At 42.6% G+C, this 19,656-nt stretch overlaps 1 protein-coding gene across 5 annotated transcripts in view; it reads left to right on the forward strand.

Annotated features, from left to right (window-relative positions):
* The window catches only part of HIPK3 (homeodomain interacting protein kinase 3), a 93,092-nt gene that overhangs the window by 49,088 nt on the left and 24,348 nt on the right, over positions 1–19,656 (forward strand). For all 5 annotated transcript variants that reach the window (XM_066638232.1, XM_066638241.1, XM_066638250.1 and 2 more), the window contains exon 3: positions 18,733–18,856. In XM_066638232.1, the coding sequence (XP_066494329.1) occupies positions 18,733–18,856 (124 nt within the window). The remainder of the gene's footprint in view (positions 1–18,732; positions 18,857–19,656) is intronic.

A 19,656-nucleotide genomic window follows, 5' to 3' on the forward strand; every position in this document is an offset into this window, starting at 1 on the left:
GTGTTTTTCTGTCCAAAAAAAATAATAAGACAGTGTCTTATTATCGGGGAAACACGGTAGACTCGTAGTATAGATGTAACACTAGACTGTAGTGAAGATGGAGAGGAGGGGTCCATACAGTTTTGAGGCTGGCTCATGGATTATGAAACAATTTTATTTTGGCTCATCTAGGTAAGCTGGACTAGTTCCAAGTATAAAGGACCCAGGTAGACATCTAAAGTCATATGACTTGAGGCAGTGGTGCAGTAGTACATGTCTGAGAGCAGGAGCATAGGTAAACAGAGCAAAGAGTAGACTGGCTGTACCTGAAATACTATTTGCAGAGTTCAGCTATATAAATACAAAAATTATTGGTTGGGATCTATTAAAAGAATTTATCTGAAAATCAGATTACACAGTTGGTAAATTCAACTTGCAAGTCCATAAACTTACTAGCTTATTCATTTACTAATCCATTATCCTTAATGTACTTAATGTTAGTTGACTGTAGCAAAAGGAAAAAAAGAAAAGAAACTCCAAATTTTTATAAAATTTCTCTATCTGGAAGTAGTATTGGTCCTCCACATATGACCAAACAAATGCCCATTTACAAGTTGCTTATGATGTTTGTGGCAACCTGAAAGAAGTAAGCCCATCAGATAAGGGACACTTTAAAAGTCTTTGCCTGGTCACATAGAGATGATTCTGTCTTGCTGTGGCAACCGGGCTATTTACTAGCTTTTCTCTCTTGAACATTGATGTAAAAAGTTGTTTTTCGTAATAGGTCATATTCTAGATTCCTGCAAGGTACAGTATGCTTGAAACAGTTGACATCAGCTCCCTTAGAAAGAGCACATTTTGTTTCTAGAGCTCCATCCAGTTAAGAAATCTCTGTCATTGCAAACCAACCTCGCGAGCTGTAAGGGTGTAGAAGAGGGATAATGACAGCTGAGATGGCTAGCCTAAGGTGAGGGCTCTATCCAAGTTCTGTCTCCTTGCAATGCAGCCATACAAGCATGCTTGAAGCATCTGTTACTGATGGGAACTTGGGGAACCATTGTTTCTTAAAATTTCTCCTGGCTCATTAAGCAGGAAAAATGGTAGCAGAGAGTTCCAAGAGTTTCCATGTCAAAGGAAGCTGCAGTATGCTCAGAAGCTTTCATTGGAGAGGGTTAGGAAATTGAGAAGTGCCTTCTGATCTTCCCTAAACCCCTGCAGTAATTATAGGAAATGAGAAGTAATTAGGTTGATAAGAGTATGAGTGATGGTGGGAGAATTTCTCCAGGCTAGACCTTTCTAAACCTTGGGAAATTATAGGAAAAAAAGCTAGCTTTTTTCCAAGAATTTTCCCAAAAGACTTAGAAAGACCCAGCTCCTTCTAGATCAAGATGGCTCATTGTTACTTAAATCCTATTTAAATCTGTGAAACTGTAGTTGTGTCATTGATTTTGCTGAGTGTTTGTTAGTTTGTGATTTAGTGTTTGTTGCTTTGTTCTCATGGTCTGTATACTTCTGTATTATACCTTTTTAAAATGGTTGATGAATAGTAGGATTTCATGTAATTAACCAGTCATGAGTCATGCGTCTCTTGAATGTTAGTTGAAGCAGTTTCACACTGTATTTGTCCAGCAATTTCATGATAAGCTATTCTAATAGGGCATGCATAGAATAGAGGGAACAACTTGATAGGGTTGTTCTCGAAATGATGACTTGACAGTATCTACTGGCTGTGGAATTCAGCCATCAATAGTGTGTTAATCCTACTAAGTGGAGAGCCTTTCCAAGTGAAATACAGCAGTCATGTGGACAAAAACATTGCTTCTAAAACTTATACTAAAATGGTGTTTACATATTAGAAGGTATGTAAATATACACTTAGATTGATGTTTGATATAAACAATATACAAGCTATATATTTATAGTGTCATTTCATATAGCGCCCTGAAATGTTGAAATTTATTGCCTGATTTCTCTACTTTTGGTAGGATGTATCAGGGCTATGGAGTTTACACAAAACTGCTGACTCCACAACTCTGGTTTGTATTGGAAGAGATGCATCTGAAATGGCCATGGATCAGTCAGTGGTGGAGCACATTTTTGAGTGTGTAGGTGACCCCATCATTTGCAATTTTTTTGTATCATTAGGCTCTTGAGTAGCAGGGTTGGGAAGAACCTTTGTTGAAGACCTTGGGAGAGTTGCTGCCATATGGAGTAGATGCCACTAGGTTAGATGGATCAATTGCCCAATTTGGTCTAAGGAGGCCCCTTCCAAACCGTTATGGCTGATTTGTCAGGTTTGCTTATATCAGCATGTATCTGAAGGTTGTTAGTGTATGGAGTAGAACCTATGGAAAAGTTTAAATCAGTCAAAGGAATTTGCACAAAAAGGAGAGCCGTGACAATAAACAGTACTTTGTGCACTATTTTAGTCGTCCAATAAATTAGGCTACTAACCTACTTGGTTCAGATGGGCAAAAGGATTCATCTCATGCTGCGTTTGTTAGTTTTTAAGATGCTGCTAGCTTCCCTGTTTCTAGGTTCTGTCTACTCTCTATTTTGCCGTGTGCTCAACACTGTCTTCATGTGAAATCTTTAATGTAGAACATTTTCAGAACAGAGGAACTTCGAGCTTATTTGTGTATCTTCTTTAATACTCTCTGTTTCTTATTTGGGTGTCAAACAGACATTTAAATCTCTGATCCTGATGTAGGAGGGAGACTTGCATGCAGCTTTGATTTTTGGTTTAGACAGGGTATAGATTCTTTATATACTGGAATGTTTATACTACGTGTACTGTAAAACCACAGTGGCTTCAAAGAGATACCAGCTTTCCGGTAACCATCCTGGTAATGCTTGTGCATACACTAGTAGGAATATTGTCTCCTTGCTGCTTGAAACAACAAGCAGCTGAAATGCTGAAATTCTTACCTATTCAGACTTGCAAGAATGTTCCCCAACCTGATAGGCAAATCCCCTTCCAGACAGGAGTCAAGATGTTTGATTGGCTTGATGGATGCCAAACCTCTCTCCAAACGGGTGCTATCTTCTTCCTGAACTTATGCGGCATCTCCAAAATGCAGCACATTAGGAATAATACCCTGCTCCTCTGCCTAGCCTGAAGATGGAAAGGAGGTAAAACTTGTATTTGGCTGTTTGTGTGTGTAGATGCTGCTTCAAACACAGCAGCTCAAGCAAGCCCCTTTTCTCTCTTGCTTCAGACTGGAGCAGGGGTGGAGGGGTGAAGGACATGATGGCTTAGTTCTGCATTTCCTGGGTGCTCCAACAGCCTGGCAGGCACAGAGCCAAAACAGGCCCTTCTTGTTCATCTCTGAGCTGAAGAGGAAGGGCTTTCTTTTGGCTGCTTTATTTATGAGGCTCTCTGTGTACAAATACAGCAGCTAGATCACTTCTGGCCTTCTTCCCAATCTTGGAATTCAAGGAGGAGGTGGGGGACAGCATCAATGTGGGGATGATCTCACTTCTACACCTTTGGAGTTGGGAGGAAGGTTGGTACTTATCTCCTTTACTGTGATGACTGTGGTGAATGAAAATTCAGAATTGTGCTCCCAAGTCAGAACTGCAGGACCAGCATCTATTTAGCCTTCTGTGCCCAAGAAGTGGGCAGGCAGGTGGCAATACCATTACACTACTTTTGTAAATACCCATATGTATCAACTAGGTGTTGAACATTTGTACCATTTCAATCTTTTTCATCTCATGGCATACTGACAAGGCACTAAAATTATCAAGGCACACCATCAGGTTTTTGACAATTGACAAGGCACACTGTGCTGCCAGTGGGGGACTCACAACCCCATTGGTCCTACTAATAAATGATCTTTCCCCAAATTCCTGTGGCACACCTGTGGACCACTCACAGCACACCAGTATGCCATGGCACAGTGGTTAAAAATGGCTGCTCTAATTTGTAATAGGCTCACATCCCCCATTGACCCTACTAATAAATGACCTTCCCCCAGATTACTGGACCACTGTGGACCACTCGTGGCACACCAGTGTGCCATGGCACAGTGGTTGAAAATGGCTGATTTCTACTGTGTGTGTGTGTAAGTGGATAATGTTACTTTGAACCTGTCCTTTGTTTTTTGGGACCCTTACACATCTTTTGTAGGTGGAAATGAGCAAGAAGTACTACAAAAGCAAAGAGAACAAATAGGGAAACAACAAAATGCAATGAAATATGGCAAAGGGCAGTGGTGCAGACCCAGCCTTAGATTAACATAACTGTGTTAAAAAAGATTCAATTCTTTTTACTACAGGCATATCAGATATTCTTTCAGATGTAGATTTTATCAGAATACTTGACTGAAAATTGCAGGATTGCAGTTCAATCATTGTTAAGCACTTTATTGTGTGCTTTACCATGATGAGTATATTATTTCCTACTGGGGCTCATAATACTCCTCAGTTCTACTTTCAGGCCCCAGGAAAGAATGATGAATAATGCCTAGACTTTAGCCCACTTCATTTCAGCCTTAACCCCCCCCCCCATGGCCCAGGCATCTGTCGCTCATAGATATGACTTAGATCATTGGTTCCCAAACTGGTGGGCTGCCACCCACCAGGAGAACGGGAAAAGGGCCGTTCCCCCCTTAAGCGAAGTGGTCCAGAAGTGGGTGCCCTGATGGCATTATTGCAATTGTTGTGCTGCTGGGACCAAGGGACTCTTACACATGCCTGGGGGATTGTGCTGGCCTCTGGGAGGGTCTGGGAGCCTCACAGCCCCCTCTGCAGGTCTCCCCACTGCTGCAAATGACTCTGATCACTGATCAGAGCTCACTTCCAGTTTTTGGTTGAAACCCCCCTGCTACATAAGCCCCCGCAAATAGCACAGTCCCAAAGTCTGAGTAGGACTTTGGGAACCACTGACTTAGATGTTGTGGGAGCTACCATGGTAGAAGACACAACACGGATCTTCCTTCATAAAGGGTTTGTTTATCCTCAACCCAGATGTGTTACTGCTCACTGCTTCGAGGTTGAGCAGCTGCGTGCATTTGGCTATCCAGAAATCATGAACTCAGCATGGTGGTTTTTTTATCACATAGTGCTGAGAGAAGGGGGTATTGTATAAGCTTTTGACTGCCAGACGTTGTCTGGAGTTTCTTCGGCTAGGCCTGACAAAAGGTCTGACCATCATGCTCAAATGTCAGATAGCCATCATATCTGTCCTGGGACACTCCTGGGGAAGGCCCTATACCCTCACCCTCATGTACATTTGTTTTTAAAGGGGAGTGATCCTATTTAATCTCCTGCCCACACACAAGGTTCCCTCATGGAATCACAACTTGATTCTGAATGCCCTTACTGCAGTGAATCTCACACATTTAGCACCAGGACCCGCTTTTTAGAATGTGAATCTGTCAGGGCCCACCGGAAGTGAATGTCATGACTGGAAGTGACATCATCAAGCAGGGAAATTTTTCACAATCCTAGGCTGCAATCCTACCCACACTTACCCAGGAGTAAGTCCCATTCACTAGCATTGTTAAAAGAATATACATAGTAGCTTGTTAAAGGCACAGGTCTGTAACATTGCCCCAAACGCAGTCACATACCATGGTAGCATCAAGTATAATATATTAAAATATTTAAATGAATGGGGACCCACCTGAAATTGGCTCATGACCCACCTAGTGGGTGCTGACCCACAATTTGAGAAGCACTGCCTTATTGAATCCCGCCCCCTATCCATCCTATAACAACACTAAGAGTTAACCCAGAAGATGGTATTCGTAGTGAGCATTGGCTTGGAGAGTATAGGAGGTTAACACCCTATAAAGAACAATGTATTTTTCCTAATAGAGTAATGTTAAGGACTGATCCAACCGTTATCCCTAAAATTAACTCCCGTTTTCACAGGTCAGAAGACATAGTTTTATCTTCCTTTTGCCTTTCTGATCTGGTTAATCCCTGGGAAAGGGAGCACCATACCTTAGATCAGGGGTTCTTAACTTTTTTACAATTACAGACCTATGGTGTATTGCCCAGTATGTCCCTATACCCTCTTCATCCAACTGTCGAAGTCGTCATTATCATCACCAGTCCTATTAGCTACCAGTATGACTTGAGAAGACGTCAATAGCTTGGTTTTACTTTATATATGGCTAGGAATAGAACACATCAGTCCATATTAGTAATGGTGATAGTTAATAATTTAATCTAGAAGTTCCCAAACTGGGGGTCACAACTCCCCAGGGAAACTGGAACCACTGCATTCCCCCTTAAGGGAAGTGGTGGTGATGGCAACTCAGTGATTGTGCTGCTGCTGCAAAAAAGGGTTTTTTAAAAGTACTGTACATGGAGGGTAGTGTCAGCCATCCAGAGGGTGTGAGGGGGACTTCGGCCCCTTCTGAGGAATTTCCTGCTGCTCAGAATGGCTTCCTGCTGCGATTGTGCCCTACTTCCGGTTTGTGTCACAAGTTCTTCTGGAAACCTTTTTCCCTTGATGGCAGGTGGTTTGGCTTCTGCTTTGCTTCACTGTTGTGTTGTAGGGTTGTTCAGAGGAGAATTTGATAGTAGCGGACAAACTGTCAAGGAAGCTTGTCCTTTTTTACTGATGTTGTCATTGAGGAATTCCTGAGCCATCTCAAGTTTCCCTGACACACAGTTTGATAAAGGCTACTTTATAAACATAAAAACATAAGAACAGCCCCACTGGATCAGGCCGTAGGCCCATCTAGTCCAGTTTCCTGTATCTCACAGCGGCCCACCAAATGCCCCAGGGAGCACACCAGATAACAAGAGACCTGCATCCTGGTGTCCTCCCTTGCACCTGGCATTCTGATACATAGCCCATTTCTAAAATCAGGTGGTTGCACATACACATCATGGCTTGTAACCCATAATGGATTTTTCCTCCAGAAACTTGTCCAATCCCCTTTTAAAGGCATCCAGGACAGACGCCATCACCATATCCTGTGGCAAGGAGTTCCACAGACCGACCACACGCTGAGTAAAGAAATATTTTCTTTTGTCTGTCCTAACTCTCCCAACACTCAATTTTAGTGTATGTCCCCTGGTTCTGGTGTTATGTGAGAGTGTAAAGAGCATCTCCCTATCCACTTTATCCTTCCCATGCATAATTTTGTATGTCTCAATCATGTCCCCCCTCAGGCATCTCTTTTCTAGGCTGAAGAGGCCCAAACGCCGTGGCCTTTCCTGATAAGGAAGGTGCCCCAGCCCAGTAATCATCTTAAGTTGCTCTCTTTTGTCCCTTTTCCATTTCCACTATGTCCTTTTTGAGATGTGGTGACCAGAACTGGACAAAATACTCCAGGTGAGGCCTTACAATCAATTTGTACAACGGCATTATAATAGCCGTTTTGTTCTCAATTCCTTTTCTAATGATCCCAAGCATACAATTGGCCTTCTTTACTGCCGCCACACATTGGGTCGACGCATTCATCGACCTGTCTACCACCACCCCAAGATCTCTCTCCTGATCTGTCACAGACAGCTCAGAACCCATCAGCCTATATGTGTTGATTTTTTGTCCCAATGTGCATGACTTGACACTTACTGACACTGAAGTGCATCTGCCATCTTGCTGCTCATTCTGCCAGTCTGGAGAGATCCTTCTGGAGCTCCTCACAATCCCTTCTGATCTTCACCACTCGGAAAAGTTTGGTGTTGTCTGCAAACTTAGCCACCTCACTGCTCAACCCTGTCTCCAGGTCATTTATGAAGAGGTTGAAAAGCACCGGTCCCAGGACAGATCCTTGGGGCACACCGCTTTTCACTTCTCTCTATTGTGAAAATTGCCCATTGACACCCACTCTCTGTTTCCTGGTCTTCAACCAGGTCTCAATCCAGGAGAGGACCTGCCCTCTAATTCCCTGGCTTTTTCAGTAGCCTTTGGTGAGGGACCATGTCAAGCGCCTTCTGAAAGTCCAGATATATAATGTCCATGGGTTCTCCCACGTCCACATGCCTGTTGACCTTTTCAAAGAATTCTGTAAGGTTTGTGAGGCAAGATTTAACATTACAGAAGCCATACTGATTCTCCCTCAGCAACACCTGTTCGTCTATGTGTTTTGAGATTCTATCTTTGATGAAGCATTCCACCATCTTACCTGGTATAGATGTTAGGCTGACCAGCCTATAGTTTCCTGAGTCCCCTCTCTTTCCCTTTTTAAAGTTTGGTATGACATTTGCTATCCTCCAGTCCTCTGGCACCGTGGCCATTTTGAGGGACAAGTTGCGTATTTTAGTCAAGAGTTCAGCAACTTCATTCTTCAATTCCTTAGTAACTCTTGGGTGGATGCCATCAGGGCCCGATGACTTATTGATCTTTAATTTATCAATGAGGTCTGAAACATCTTCTCTTTCAACCTCTTTTTGACTTAATTCCTTGGTCAGGAGGGGCTGTTTGGGCAGTGGTATTTGCCCGAGGTCTTCTGCCATGAAGACAGATGCAAAGAACTCATTTAATTTCTCTGCCATCTCTTAAGTCTCCTTTTATCTCCCCTTTCCCTCCCTCACCATCAAGAGGGCCAACCGCTTCTCTGGTAAGTTTCCTGCTTCTAACATATTTGAAGAAGCTTTTATTATTCCCCTTAATGTTGCTGGCCATGCGTTCCTCATAGTTTCGCTTGGCCTCCCATATCACCTTCTTACATTTCTTTTACCACAGTTTATGTTCCTTTTTATTCTCCTCATTAGGGCAAGACTTCCATTTACGGAAGGAAGCTTCCTTGCCCTTTACGGCCTCTCTAACTTGGCTGATTAGTCATGCGCGTACCCTCCTGGACTAAGTGGAGCCCTTCTTCCTTTGCACTTCTGCTGGGCCTCAAATTAAACAACAAATTACTGTTGTTTTAAGCAACCTCCATGTACTCTGGAGAGATTGGACTCTTTTTACCTTCCCTTTCAACCTCCTTCTAACCTGCCTCCTCATTTGAGGGAAGTCCGCTCGTCGGAAGTCAAGGGTTTTTGTGAGAGATTTGCCCGGTATTCTTCCCCCGATGTCCATGTCGAAACGGATCACAGCATAATCACTGTTACCCAACAGCTCAGTAACATTTACATCTCTAACCAGGTCCTGAGTACTGCACAATATTAAATCTAGAGTCACCTGTCCTCTGGTGGCCTCCATGACTAGCTGCTCTAAGGCACAATCATTTAACATGTCAAGAAATCCGGTCTCCTTATCGTGACCAGAACACAAATTGACCCAGTCAATATGAGGATAATTGAAGTCCCCCATGATTACAACCCTGTCCCTCCTTGTCACCTCCCTGATCTGTATCATTTGAAGGTCCCCTTCCGGTTTCTGCTCTGGAGGACGATAGTACGCCCCCAGTATTACATCGCTCCTCAGGCCTGGTAATTTAACCCACAGAGATTCTCTGGTGGAGTCAGACCCGCCTTCAATCTCTACTTTGCTGGATTCTATCCCTTCCTTATCCCTGGCCACCCCACCTCCAACACACCCCTCCCTGTCTCTCCTGTAGAGTGTATAGCCCAGGATTGCATTATCCCACTGGTTTTCTGCATTCCACCAGGTTTCCGTTATGCCCACTACGTCAATGTTTTCCCTAGTCACCAGACATTCCAGTTCTCCCATCTTTGCTTGGAGACTTCAGGCATTTGCAGAAAAGTATTTGTACATGGAATGCCCCAGGATGGGCTGCATATTAGCTCCTTTGTCCCCGCATCCTCTCACTGTGCCTAACTGTCTATCACATCCCATCATGCTAACATTCCCAATTTCTTCTCCTACTCTTCCTTTACCTTGTTGTTCTGTAACCTCCCCATGCTCGTCCCATAGGGATGAGGAGTTCCAAACCAGATGCCCCTTGGCTCCTGTCGGCTTTCCCCCAGGGATCAGTTTAAAAGCTGCTCTGCCACCTTTTTAATGTTATGCGCCAGCAGTCTGGTTCCATTCTGGTTCAAGTGAAGCCTGTCCCTCTTGTACAGGCCCCGCTTGTCCCAAAACGTTCCCCAGTGCCTAATGCATCTAAACCCCTCCTCCCTACACCACCGTCTCATCCACGGATTGAGACCCCTGATCTCTGCCTGCCTAGCTGGCCCTGCGCGTGGAACAAGGTAGCACTTCCGAGAATGCTACCTTTGAGGTCCTGGCTTTCAGCTTCCTACCTAATAGCCTAAATTTGGCCTCCAGGACCTCCCAGCTACACTTGCCCACGTCATTGGTACCGACATGCACCACAAGCGCTGCCTCCTCCCCAGCACTATCTGCCAGCCTGTCTAGATGAGAAGTGATGTCCGCAACCTTCGCATCAGGCAGGCAAGTCGCCATGCGGTCCTCACATCCATTGCAACCCCTTTCTCTATGTTTCTAATAATCGAATCCCCCACTACAAGAAGCCCCCGACCCCCCTCCCGCCGAGGAGTATCCTGAGTGCGTTCGGATACGGGCCTGTCCCCTGGAGAAGGGGTCCCCCTAGAGGATTGTTTCCCTCCTCTCCAGGATGATGTCTTCCAGCCCTGAGACTTCCCACCCGGGCAGCTGAGGAGCTGCACACCTGAGGTTGGGACGAAGCCTGAACATCCCCAGAAGTCTCCCCACGGTCCTTCTCTGCCTGTCTCTGCTTCTCCAGGTTGGCCACCAAGGCTTCAAGGGAGCGGATGCGTCCCCCGAGTCCCTGGAGGTCCTTGCACTGAGGACACACCTATGACTTATGCCCCAGAGGCATATAGTCATACATGTTGCACTCGATGCAAAACACTGGATAGCCCCCACCCTACTGCTGTCTGTCTGACTGCATAGTTGTTGTTTTTTTTTGTTCGTTTGTTTAGGGGTACTTAAAAACCCTTCACTGATTTACTGCCCTCTTCTCAAGGGAAGAGAAGGGCAGTGTCTGGGGCCCTTGCTTCCTTGGCCTGCTGCTAAACTCACACCAAGGCCTTACCTGGCACTTGGTTCCTGATGCACTGGGTTTCCCAGAGGCCACACGCGCTTCTGCAGAGAAGCTCATGTGGTGGCAGGCACTAGCTTTATACCCCTAGCTGGCTCCTCCCTCCCTCCTTGTTGATTGAACGGGGGGGGGGGCTGGTCTTCCCAGGTGAGATTACAAAAATTCAGGGAGACAGAAGGCTGCTGATGGGCCTAATCTACTCTGCAGGCTTCTGAATGGGGTGCTTGGATTTGCCTATTGGGGCTCTTATCACCTCCTAAAGGACAATGACTATGCTAAATTGCTAAGTTTATGACTATGCTAAGCTAAATTGCCCTGGCTGGCTGGGAACAGGGCCCTTCCTAGGTTCTTACCCTCCTAATTCAGTTCTCTTAGGCTGGATTGTTTTTTAACCTCAAGCTGCTTTTTATTTGAGTTTAAATTGTACTGGTTTAAGAGTTTTTTTGGGCCTGGCAGAACTTACACACTAAAGGTTTAAATCCTGTTTTGTCCTGTTTATAAAATAGGCACCAAGTGTACTTTCTCCCCCTATTATACTCTTCTTTGTTTAGTTTGGGCTCTAGCTTCCTATCTAAATTATACCTCGTGCTTTTATTAAGTGTGCATATTTATTTATTTATTTAGTTAGTTAGTTAGTTAGTTAGTTATTGCTCTCACATAGATCCTGTGTCCCAATTTACTGAACCTTTAGATTATGTTTTAACTTGGATTAAGTTTAACATGGTTTAAGTATAGGGTTAATTTAAACAAAGTAGAAAAATTTGCTTTCTACTTAAAACATAGGAGGATAATTTACTTTTCCAAGTGTCTGTACCTTGGGCAGTAGTAGGACTACTAGTAGGACTACTAGTAGTAGTAGGATGAGTAGGACTCTGCCCCTGCTCAGAGTAGACCTATGTACACACTCACGTATATATTTTTATTGCCCTCACCTAGCTCCTGTGCCCCAACTTGCTGGACCTTACTCCCTCCCTCCCTCTGGTTAGATTAGGTGCTAACTTACGTAAAGCTTAGGTAAAGCAAAGGTAAAGCTAAATTTCAATGTTGATTTAAGGTTAGAAGACAGAGAGTTAGTTAGAAAGAGTACACTTATCTTCTCCTTCTCCTCAACCTCTTCCTCTCCTCTTCACAACTCAGAGAGTCCTCCCTCTCCTTCTCCAAAAACTCAGAGATTCACTTGCCTTTTCCCTCTCTTTGCACTGAGGCTAAACTCGTGGTGCCTTACCTGGCACTTTGTTCCCGAGGCACTTGGTTTCCTAGAGGCCACGCGCGCTTCTGCAGAGAGCAGGTTTTTAACATGCAGTCTTAAGTGGCACAGTTCAGGAATAGTTTTAGCAAGTTGCAAGAATTAAGTCTGTGGGTCGTGAGAAAAGGTACCCAGTCTTATTCAGCACCAGCACAGCAGGGCCGTATGGCCCATGCCACATCTAGTACTGAAATTGAGCAGGCCGAATGTCTCCTTGGGATAAGGGAGCCTTTCCCCCCTTACCCTGTGTGAACCCCCAACCTGCCCAATGGGGCCACTCAGGTCTGTGCTAGTAAAATTGCTGACACAAGTCATAAAACTATAAATAAAATCGTAAATTTTAGCCATATTGACTGTAACACTGAGACTCTGAGCTCCCTAAGCTCCCTACTGTATTCCCTTTTCCCCAATATAGTACAGGGGGGCCTATGTATCCCACATCCATGGTTTCCCAGGTATAGATCCCGGGGCCCCCATGCGTCCCTCTGCACCCTCATAATGCATTTTAATGCTTCCCTGGCCCTCATAGTACCTTTTAAAGGAATTGTCATTTTGAGCCTGGCAGAGGCCATGGATGGACACACGTGGCCTCTACAGGGCTCAGAAGACCCTCCGGTGATGAGGAAGCAGAGCTCCCCTCACCTCCAGAGGGTGGGGGGATGAGTTCCCCAAGAATCCACGGATTCAGGTATCTGTAGGGGGTACCGGAACAGAACCCCTGCAGGTACAGGGGTATGCCTGTTTATTGAAATTATCACCTATACTTTTTTGGTCTCTCTTTAAATTTTTTCTTCTGTTGTCATTGATGAATTGGTATCCTTGGCAACATTTGCTAATTTTGTTGAAGGTTCTCAACTGTTCGTTTTCTCCTCCTTGTTTGAAGTATATATTAGTGAGATAAAGATCTGTGATACTGGAGAGATCTTATGTGATGAAAGTTACAACTTTTTATGGACACATCATGTCCACTAGGACACTGTTTTCTAAAAAGCGTATGTGTGTAGTGTTTCTGTAGGATTCTGTCTTAAAGTTTAGCATTTAACCTTTGGTGTTTTTAAATGCTGTTTTATGGGGTGTGAGAGTCTGTGTATGTTTTATCTGCCTGAATTTAAACCTTTCTGGTTAAATACTGTGTTTTGTTTTAAAAGGTTGTTGTAAGACTTACTACTAATGTAAAACCCTAACAGATACTCTAATTTGTTTTACATTCAAGTGTGAGATGCTGGGTTGCAATGCCACCTCAATTAAATCAGAGGTGTTCACAGGGTACCTAAATTTCTGCCTACAGAGACACTCCTGTCTACCTGTATATCAAGAAGACAGGTAACTTGGGCCCAAAAGTGATTTATAAGAGCCAGACTGCCATGTGAAAACTGGTTGACTGTGTATGGTAGGTCATTCAGAGAAGTCTCTGCATCCTGACAGACTAATCACTGTTAAAAGAATCTGTCATATCAATTGTGATTCACCAAAGATTTTCATTCACACCTGAAAACAGGGCAGATCCATGTCAATAGCTGCTTTGGTGGTGGGGGCATGTATGTAGTTCAGTTGTACATCCACCTGTCGGTCTGCCCTTTTCCATTCTGATACCTGCTAATTTGTGACTCCCGTGAGTAGAACATGACAAATGACTGAAGTGAGAGATTCACGCTGATTTACATTATGATTATCAAATTATCATGTTTTAGAGCATCACTTCATTTTTAGATGCCATTGTACTGTGTAAATTGCATAAAAGCATGGCATCTTCCAGCATGGGCTAGCAGCCAAGATTGAGTTTTAGATTAGATTTGGATTTCTAGCTTCTGCTATGGAACTTTATCACTGTTGGCATCCTTCAGTCTTGGAAGACTATGGTATCGTGCTCTGAATAGTGGTTCTGGAACAGTGTCCTCTCCAGTGCGCGAAGCCTGGGTAAAGTAGATATGGAGGATAGACTGCTACCCATGCAGCAAATCTCCCCTCTTGTAACTGAAATGGTCCAGTGGAAAGGCAGAAGCCAATATGGTTGATTCTAGTGGCATTGCAGGAGTTGCCAGAATGTGGCTGTGTTCAGCCATGAACTGCTTCAGGGACTCCAGCTCCGGATTATAATACTTTTTGCAGGAGTTGCCAGAACGTGGCTGTGTTCAGCCATGAACTGCCTCAGGGACTCCAGCTCCGGATTTTGCCTCAAGGTTGACTCCTGAAGCCTTTTCCATAACTGGATGTAGCCACAAGGCAGTGGAGGTTTGGGATCAGAGTTTTCCTTCTCAGAAGAGCTGCCTTCCCAGGCTAACGAGTCCCATCTACCTGGTGGCTGTTTAGTCGCCTCTTACGGCAAGTACAGCCAAACTGAGGACCTATTCTTATCCCCAGCCCCCAGGGAAGAGACTTGCGTGTGAATTGGATTAAAGTGAGGGAGAGGTGCGCATAGTCAGACTCACTCTCTCTTCCCAGATTCCATCTTGTTCCAACGGCAGGACAGAAGTCGAGACAGTTGGAGATGGGCTGTGCGCAGTGGTTGACCAGGGCGTCTTTTGTGTCTTGCCATGTTCTTAGTGTACCACGTCGCTTGCAGAAACTGCCTTCATGACCATTGGTCCTATTCTAGTAGGTCTCATCTGCTCAATCCACCGGAGTCTGTCTTCACATGCTCAGGATAGACAAATCCCAATCTCGCCGAAGGTCAATGACCCAACGGCTACCCTCAGCCAGGTTTGGCCAGCCTGTCAAGAGATGCATGCTGATTTACATTATGATTATCAAATTATAATGTTTTAGAGCATCACTTCATTTTTAGATGCCGTTTTACTGTGTAAATTACATAAAAGCATGGCATCTTCCAGCATGGGCTAGCAGCCAAGATTTGAGTTTTAGATTAGATTTGGATTTCTAGCTTCTGCTATGGAAATTTATCACTAGCCAGTTGGTAAAGTACTGAAGTTGTTTTGATACTGGAAGTTAATTCATAGCTGTCTTGCATGCTGCATGTTGACCTAAGGAACATATAGTGTAGTGCTTCAGTTTACTAATAGGTATATTTTTTCCCTCTTTCTATAGGATAAACCTCTTTCTGTCTTGATGATCTAATACTTCTTTCCTTCCAGTTTAATGAAGTATGGAGACTGTCTTGCCAGTTCAGTAGAGAATTTCACCTTGGGTAAACCAGGATAAGCATTCTGGTTCTCCATTCATGCGGAGCTCCATCTACTTTATTGCTTGAATACTCATTCCCTGTGTATTTCATGTTAAAGCATCTTCTTTTGCCCTTGTAAAGTGTTGAGGATTGCTGTTTTCTGTCTTGCATTTTTTGAAGTGCAACAGCTCTACAGACAATACTGTTCTGAGAAGAAAGGAAGCTCTTGTTTTTCTGACAAGCTTGTTAAAAGTACAGAAATATTCTAAATAATGATAAAATAATGTAATACCATTCATACAACTGAGAAGGGAGATTTTTCACAGATTTCCCCCCCTCCCCCCGTTTCTGCATCGGAGCTGTAGAAGGTATCAGGAAAAATCAGCCTTTCCACTCTATTCTCTTGTGTGAGCAGTACCTCCATTCATGATACATGACTTAAGATGCAACCAAAGATTTGTACAGATTTCACTGTTTGGCATAGAAAACATATTGTATTTACAAATCCCTCGTAAAAGTAATAAAGATATACGTGTGAAAGTGCAAAGACCCATTAATATTCTATTTGTTTAAAAAAAATAATTCATCTCCAGAATTATCCCTTAGAAAGATTTGCATGGCTATAATTTGAACAGAATCCTTGGAACTGCCCTTTCTGTTGTAATTGCTAGCAGTTCAAAAATGGTGCTCAGGTTTCTTAAAACTCTGGGTATCTTGAATCTTACCCTCCTTCAACATTTATGCCATGTACTTTATGTAACAATTTAGTACAGAAGCTGCCCTACTCAACCCATTTTTGCCTGGCCCACAGGTGTACACTTTTGTCCCTGTTGCGAATGTGCAACATTGGGCAGAAATCCCCAGTAGTATGACAGGGTCATAAAACCCGCAGGTTCCAATCCTAGCATTGTCTTCATGACACAACTGAAGGGCTTTAAAACCCTCCAGCTTGGTATGTATGTTCCCCTCACTCTCTCCTCTTTCTGCCCCCAGGAATCTCTATCTTTAGCATTAGTTCCTGTTTTCAGCATTGCTGAGTGGCTTCCTTTGTTTGATTCACTGAAGATGTCTTAAAATATTTGATGATTTATCTTTTTGAAAGTGGTGTTTAATAAACATTTTCCCACTTTCACCTTGGTTGTGTGTGTGTGTGTGTGTGTGTGGGTGGGTGGGTGGGTGGGTGGGTGGGTGGTACTTTGTGAAACCCATTACAAATGTTGTCTAGGCATAGCATTTGACTAATTAGCATAATAAAGATTTTAAGATTAGTTTTATTCAGTCATAATTTTTTAAAATTTTGTTCTATGGAAGCACATACCAATTTACACATTTTAAATGGTAAAGGGGAAATGTTTGACCTATCATGTAGGTATTTATAAACTAATATTACATATGTGATTATAAGCCATCAAATAGAGAGAATACATGTCAGATTGTCTTATGACTACACCATCTCTGTATGTCTAACATTATGCTAATTGTTCTGCATACTCCAGAGTAATCCCACTGTATTATGTCAGTCCTGCATTGCAGTCCCTGACATCTGTTTAAAATCGTTATATTATCTCATGAAGAATTAGGTATGATTTCCTCCTTTAAACAACTGCAGCTATCCAGAGTGTTGTACTAGTGTGAAATCTGGTTGGCTTTCTTTAAAGAGTCAGTGTTAAATTCACCCTAGGATTGTGAGTGTGGAAAGCTAGTGTTGTCTCTGGGATGGTGACATGTGATATTTCTAACATGTGCCTCGGAACTGGATTCCCCCCCCCATTGCCTCAGTGAAATGTATGTTAAAAATAGTTACTCTATCATTTCACAACCATTTAAGCCATTTAAATTCAACATGTAAAAATACCACAATAAAGAGATTTTTTTAAACCACCATTTTTGGCCTTTGGTGGATGCCTCTTCTTCAGTACGATAGACATACCATTTTAGGGAATGAAACATATGCTGAAATGTATAAAGTTTAAAGGGAGTTATGTTTTTATGGAAGGCATGAGACTTTGAAGTTCTCTGAAATAACAGCTGTGTTTGGTCCTCCTCCCAACTTTAAGCTATGTGAAGGATCATCTTTATTTTAGTGCACTCTGTTAAAAAAGTTAGCCTGACCATTTTGAAAATGCTGTTTAAATTCCTCTTATAATATTAATAGTAATTGTCTGGATGCAGATTAATGAGAAATTTAGTTGTTTCTTAGGGCTGTTCATCTGTTATTCTTTAACTTTTGTTAATAATTCAGTCAATATGTCCTGATAAATCAGTACAATGCTGGGATTTTTATAGCTTGTATTAAATCTACTTTTCTGGTTATATTAGATATTTCCCATGTTAGCTTCTTGTCAGTTGATTTATATTTTGTAATTTTTATATTCTTGAGTGGGTCTACTGGAAAAAGACGGGATTATAGGTATTTTATGTTCTGAAATAGACAGAAGTTTGAATTTAAAGGTCCCGAGATACAGGTATAAACTATCCACAGATTTTTACTCATGGTTTAATCTCAGTGCAATGAGAAGGGTCCTTTAAAGGAAAAAAGTCATTTAACAATAACCTTGTTAATGTGAGAGAGGGCAGTCGGCTGACAATCCATCAATCATTCTCTCTCCAGGCACTTAGAACAGCTTCACTCCAAGGCAAGCAAACCCTCCCTTGAGCACGTGAAAAAAGATAATCACTTTGCCTTGGTGAAGGAAGGGATCAGAGTGAAGCCTTTCTAAGCACATGGAGAGAGAGACTGATTGATGGATTGTTCGCCTAATGACTCTGTCTTATATCACAAAGGTCAGCAAGGCTGTTTTTAAATCGCCTAGCAAAGGGACATTGTTTTTTAAATGGATTTTCTTTAATGCAGTTTTTGCCATCCATTTGAGTTCTGGGAATGGAATCCTCACAAATAAGGAGACTCAATCTGTATAAAAAGAAGAGGGTTGCCAGTTATGACCTTAGATTCAATTTTTCTGATTAATAACGGGCGAATAATTGTGAACTCCTTCACAGAATGAGTGAAAAAGGTATTTGAAAAACTGTTATTTATTTTACTCAGAAGTAAGCCCTTTATGTTCAGTAAGACTTAGGTTGTAATCTTATCTTGCTCACCAGAAATGAACACCTCTAGTCAGAAGGAAAATGGAAAAAAAGAGCAGTTGAGTATTAAAGAAGAAATTCTAATGATTGGGTTGGGATGAACTGTATCTTTGACCTAACTTTTGCGCCAATAAGGAATTTCACACAGGACTGTCGTTTTTCCTGACATTTTTGCTTTTTTCCAATTCATTTTTAGTGATCTTTAGAATTCTAGCCTAATTTACTGTTGTAGATAAATTTACTGCCTTTGTCTAGGACAACTGCTGAGTATCAAATCCAATAAGTACAATCAGTTACATTCATTCCTGCAATCAACTGTAAAATAAACCCAAATGTTAGTGTTTAGCTCAGCTGTTTTGTGCAATAAGTTGAATGTTGGTGTTTGTTTTTATTTACAGAGCACCAGAAATCATATTAGGTTTGCCGTTTTGTGAAGCCATAGACATGTGGTCACTGGGCTGTGTGATTGCAGAGCTATTTCTTGGATGGCCGCTGTATCCAGGAGCCCTTGAATATGACCAGGTAATAAAAAGAAATTTAACTGGTGATTTAGAAGGTTTTGTTTTAAGGCTGCAGTTCTGCATGCATATATTGTCACCATTGCTCATTCACAATCTTACATATGTAAACGCACACATAATCTCTGGTCTGGGTCTGCCTAGCTCAGAATTGAACTCAGATTGGGAAATTGGCAATATTTCAGTGATATTTTATTTTTAATGTATTAGACTTGATGCTACCATGGCATGTGACTGCATTTGGAGGAATGTTACAGATCTGTACTTTTAATAGTATGTATATGCTTTGAACAATGAGAGTCAATGGGACTTACTCCCAGGTAAGTGTGGATAGAATTGTAGCCTTTGGATGTTTGGGGTATATTTTTTTAATAGATTGGCAACTGCTTAGGAGGTTTGGGAGGGTTCTTTATTTTAAATAAATTTTTAAACTTGCACTTTAAACTTGCGTACTTATTTGATTTTGTCGTATGGGGAGTGTTAAAAATTTCCTGCTTGATGATGTCATTTTTGACCATGACATCACTTCCAGGTTAACGACCTCTCTTCTAGTGGGTCCTGACAGATTGTCATTCTAAAAGTAGATCCTGGTGCTAAAAGGTTTGGAAATCACTGGCTTGAGATATCAGTTACTTGAGAGACAGGTTACACAGAATTTTAAGTGGTTGCACGTGAACCCTGCATTTTGTAAATTGCTTCTTTTTGTACAGACATGGGTTAGATGAAAGGAGAAAAGGAGCAAGAGTTAAAGTCAGGCTGCAACAGCACTGAGTTTCTGTCTCAGCCAGAGATGAGGTAGGGAGC

This window comes from Tiliqua scincoides, chromosome 1 (assembly GCF_035046505.1).
Source record: "Tiliqua scincoides isolate rTilSci1 chromosome 1, rTilSci1.hap2, whole genome shotgun sequence".
NCBI classification, from domain to species: domain Eukaryota; kingdom Metazoa; phylum Chordata; class Lepidosauria; order Squamata; family Scincidae; genus Tiliqua; species Tiliqua scincoides.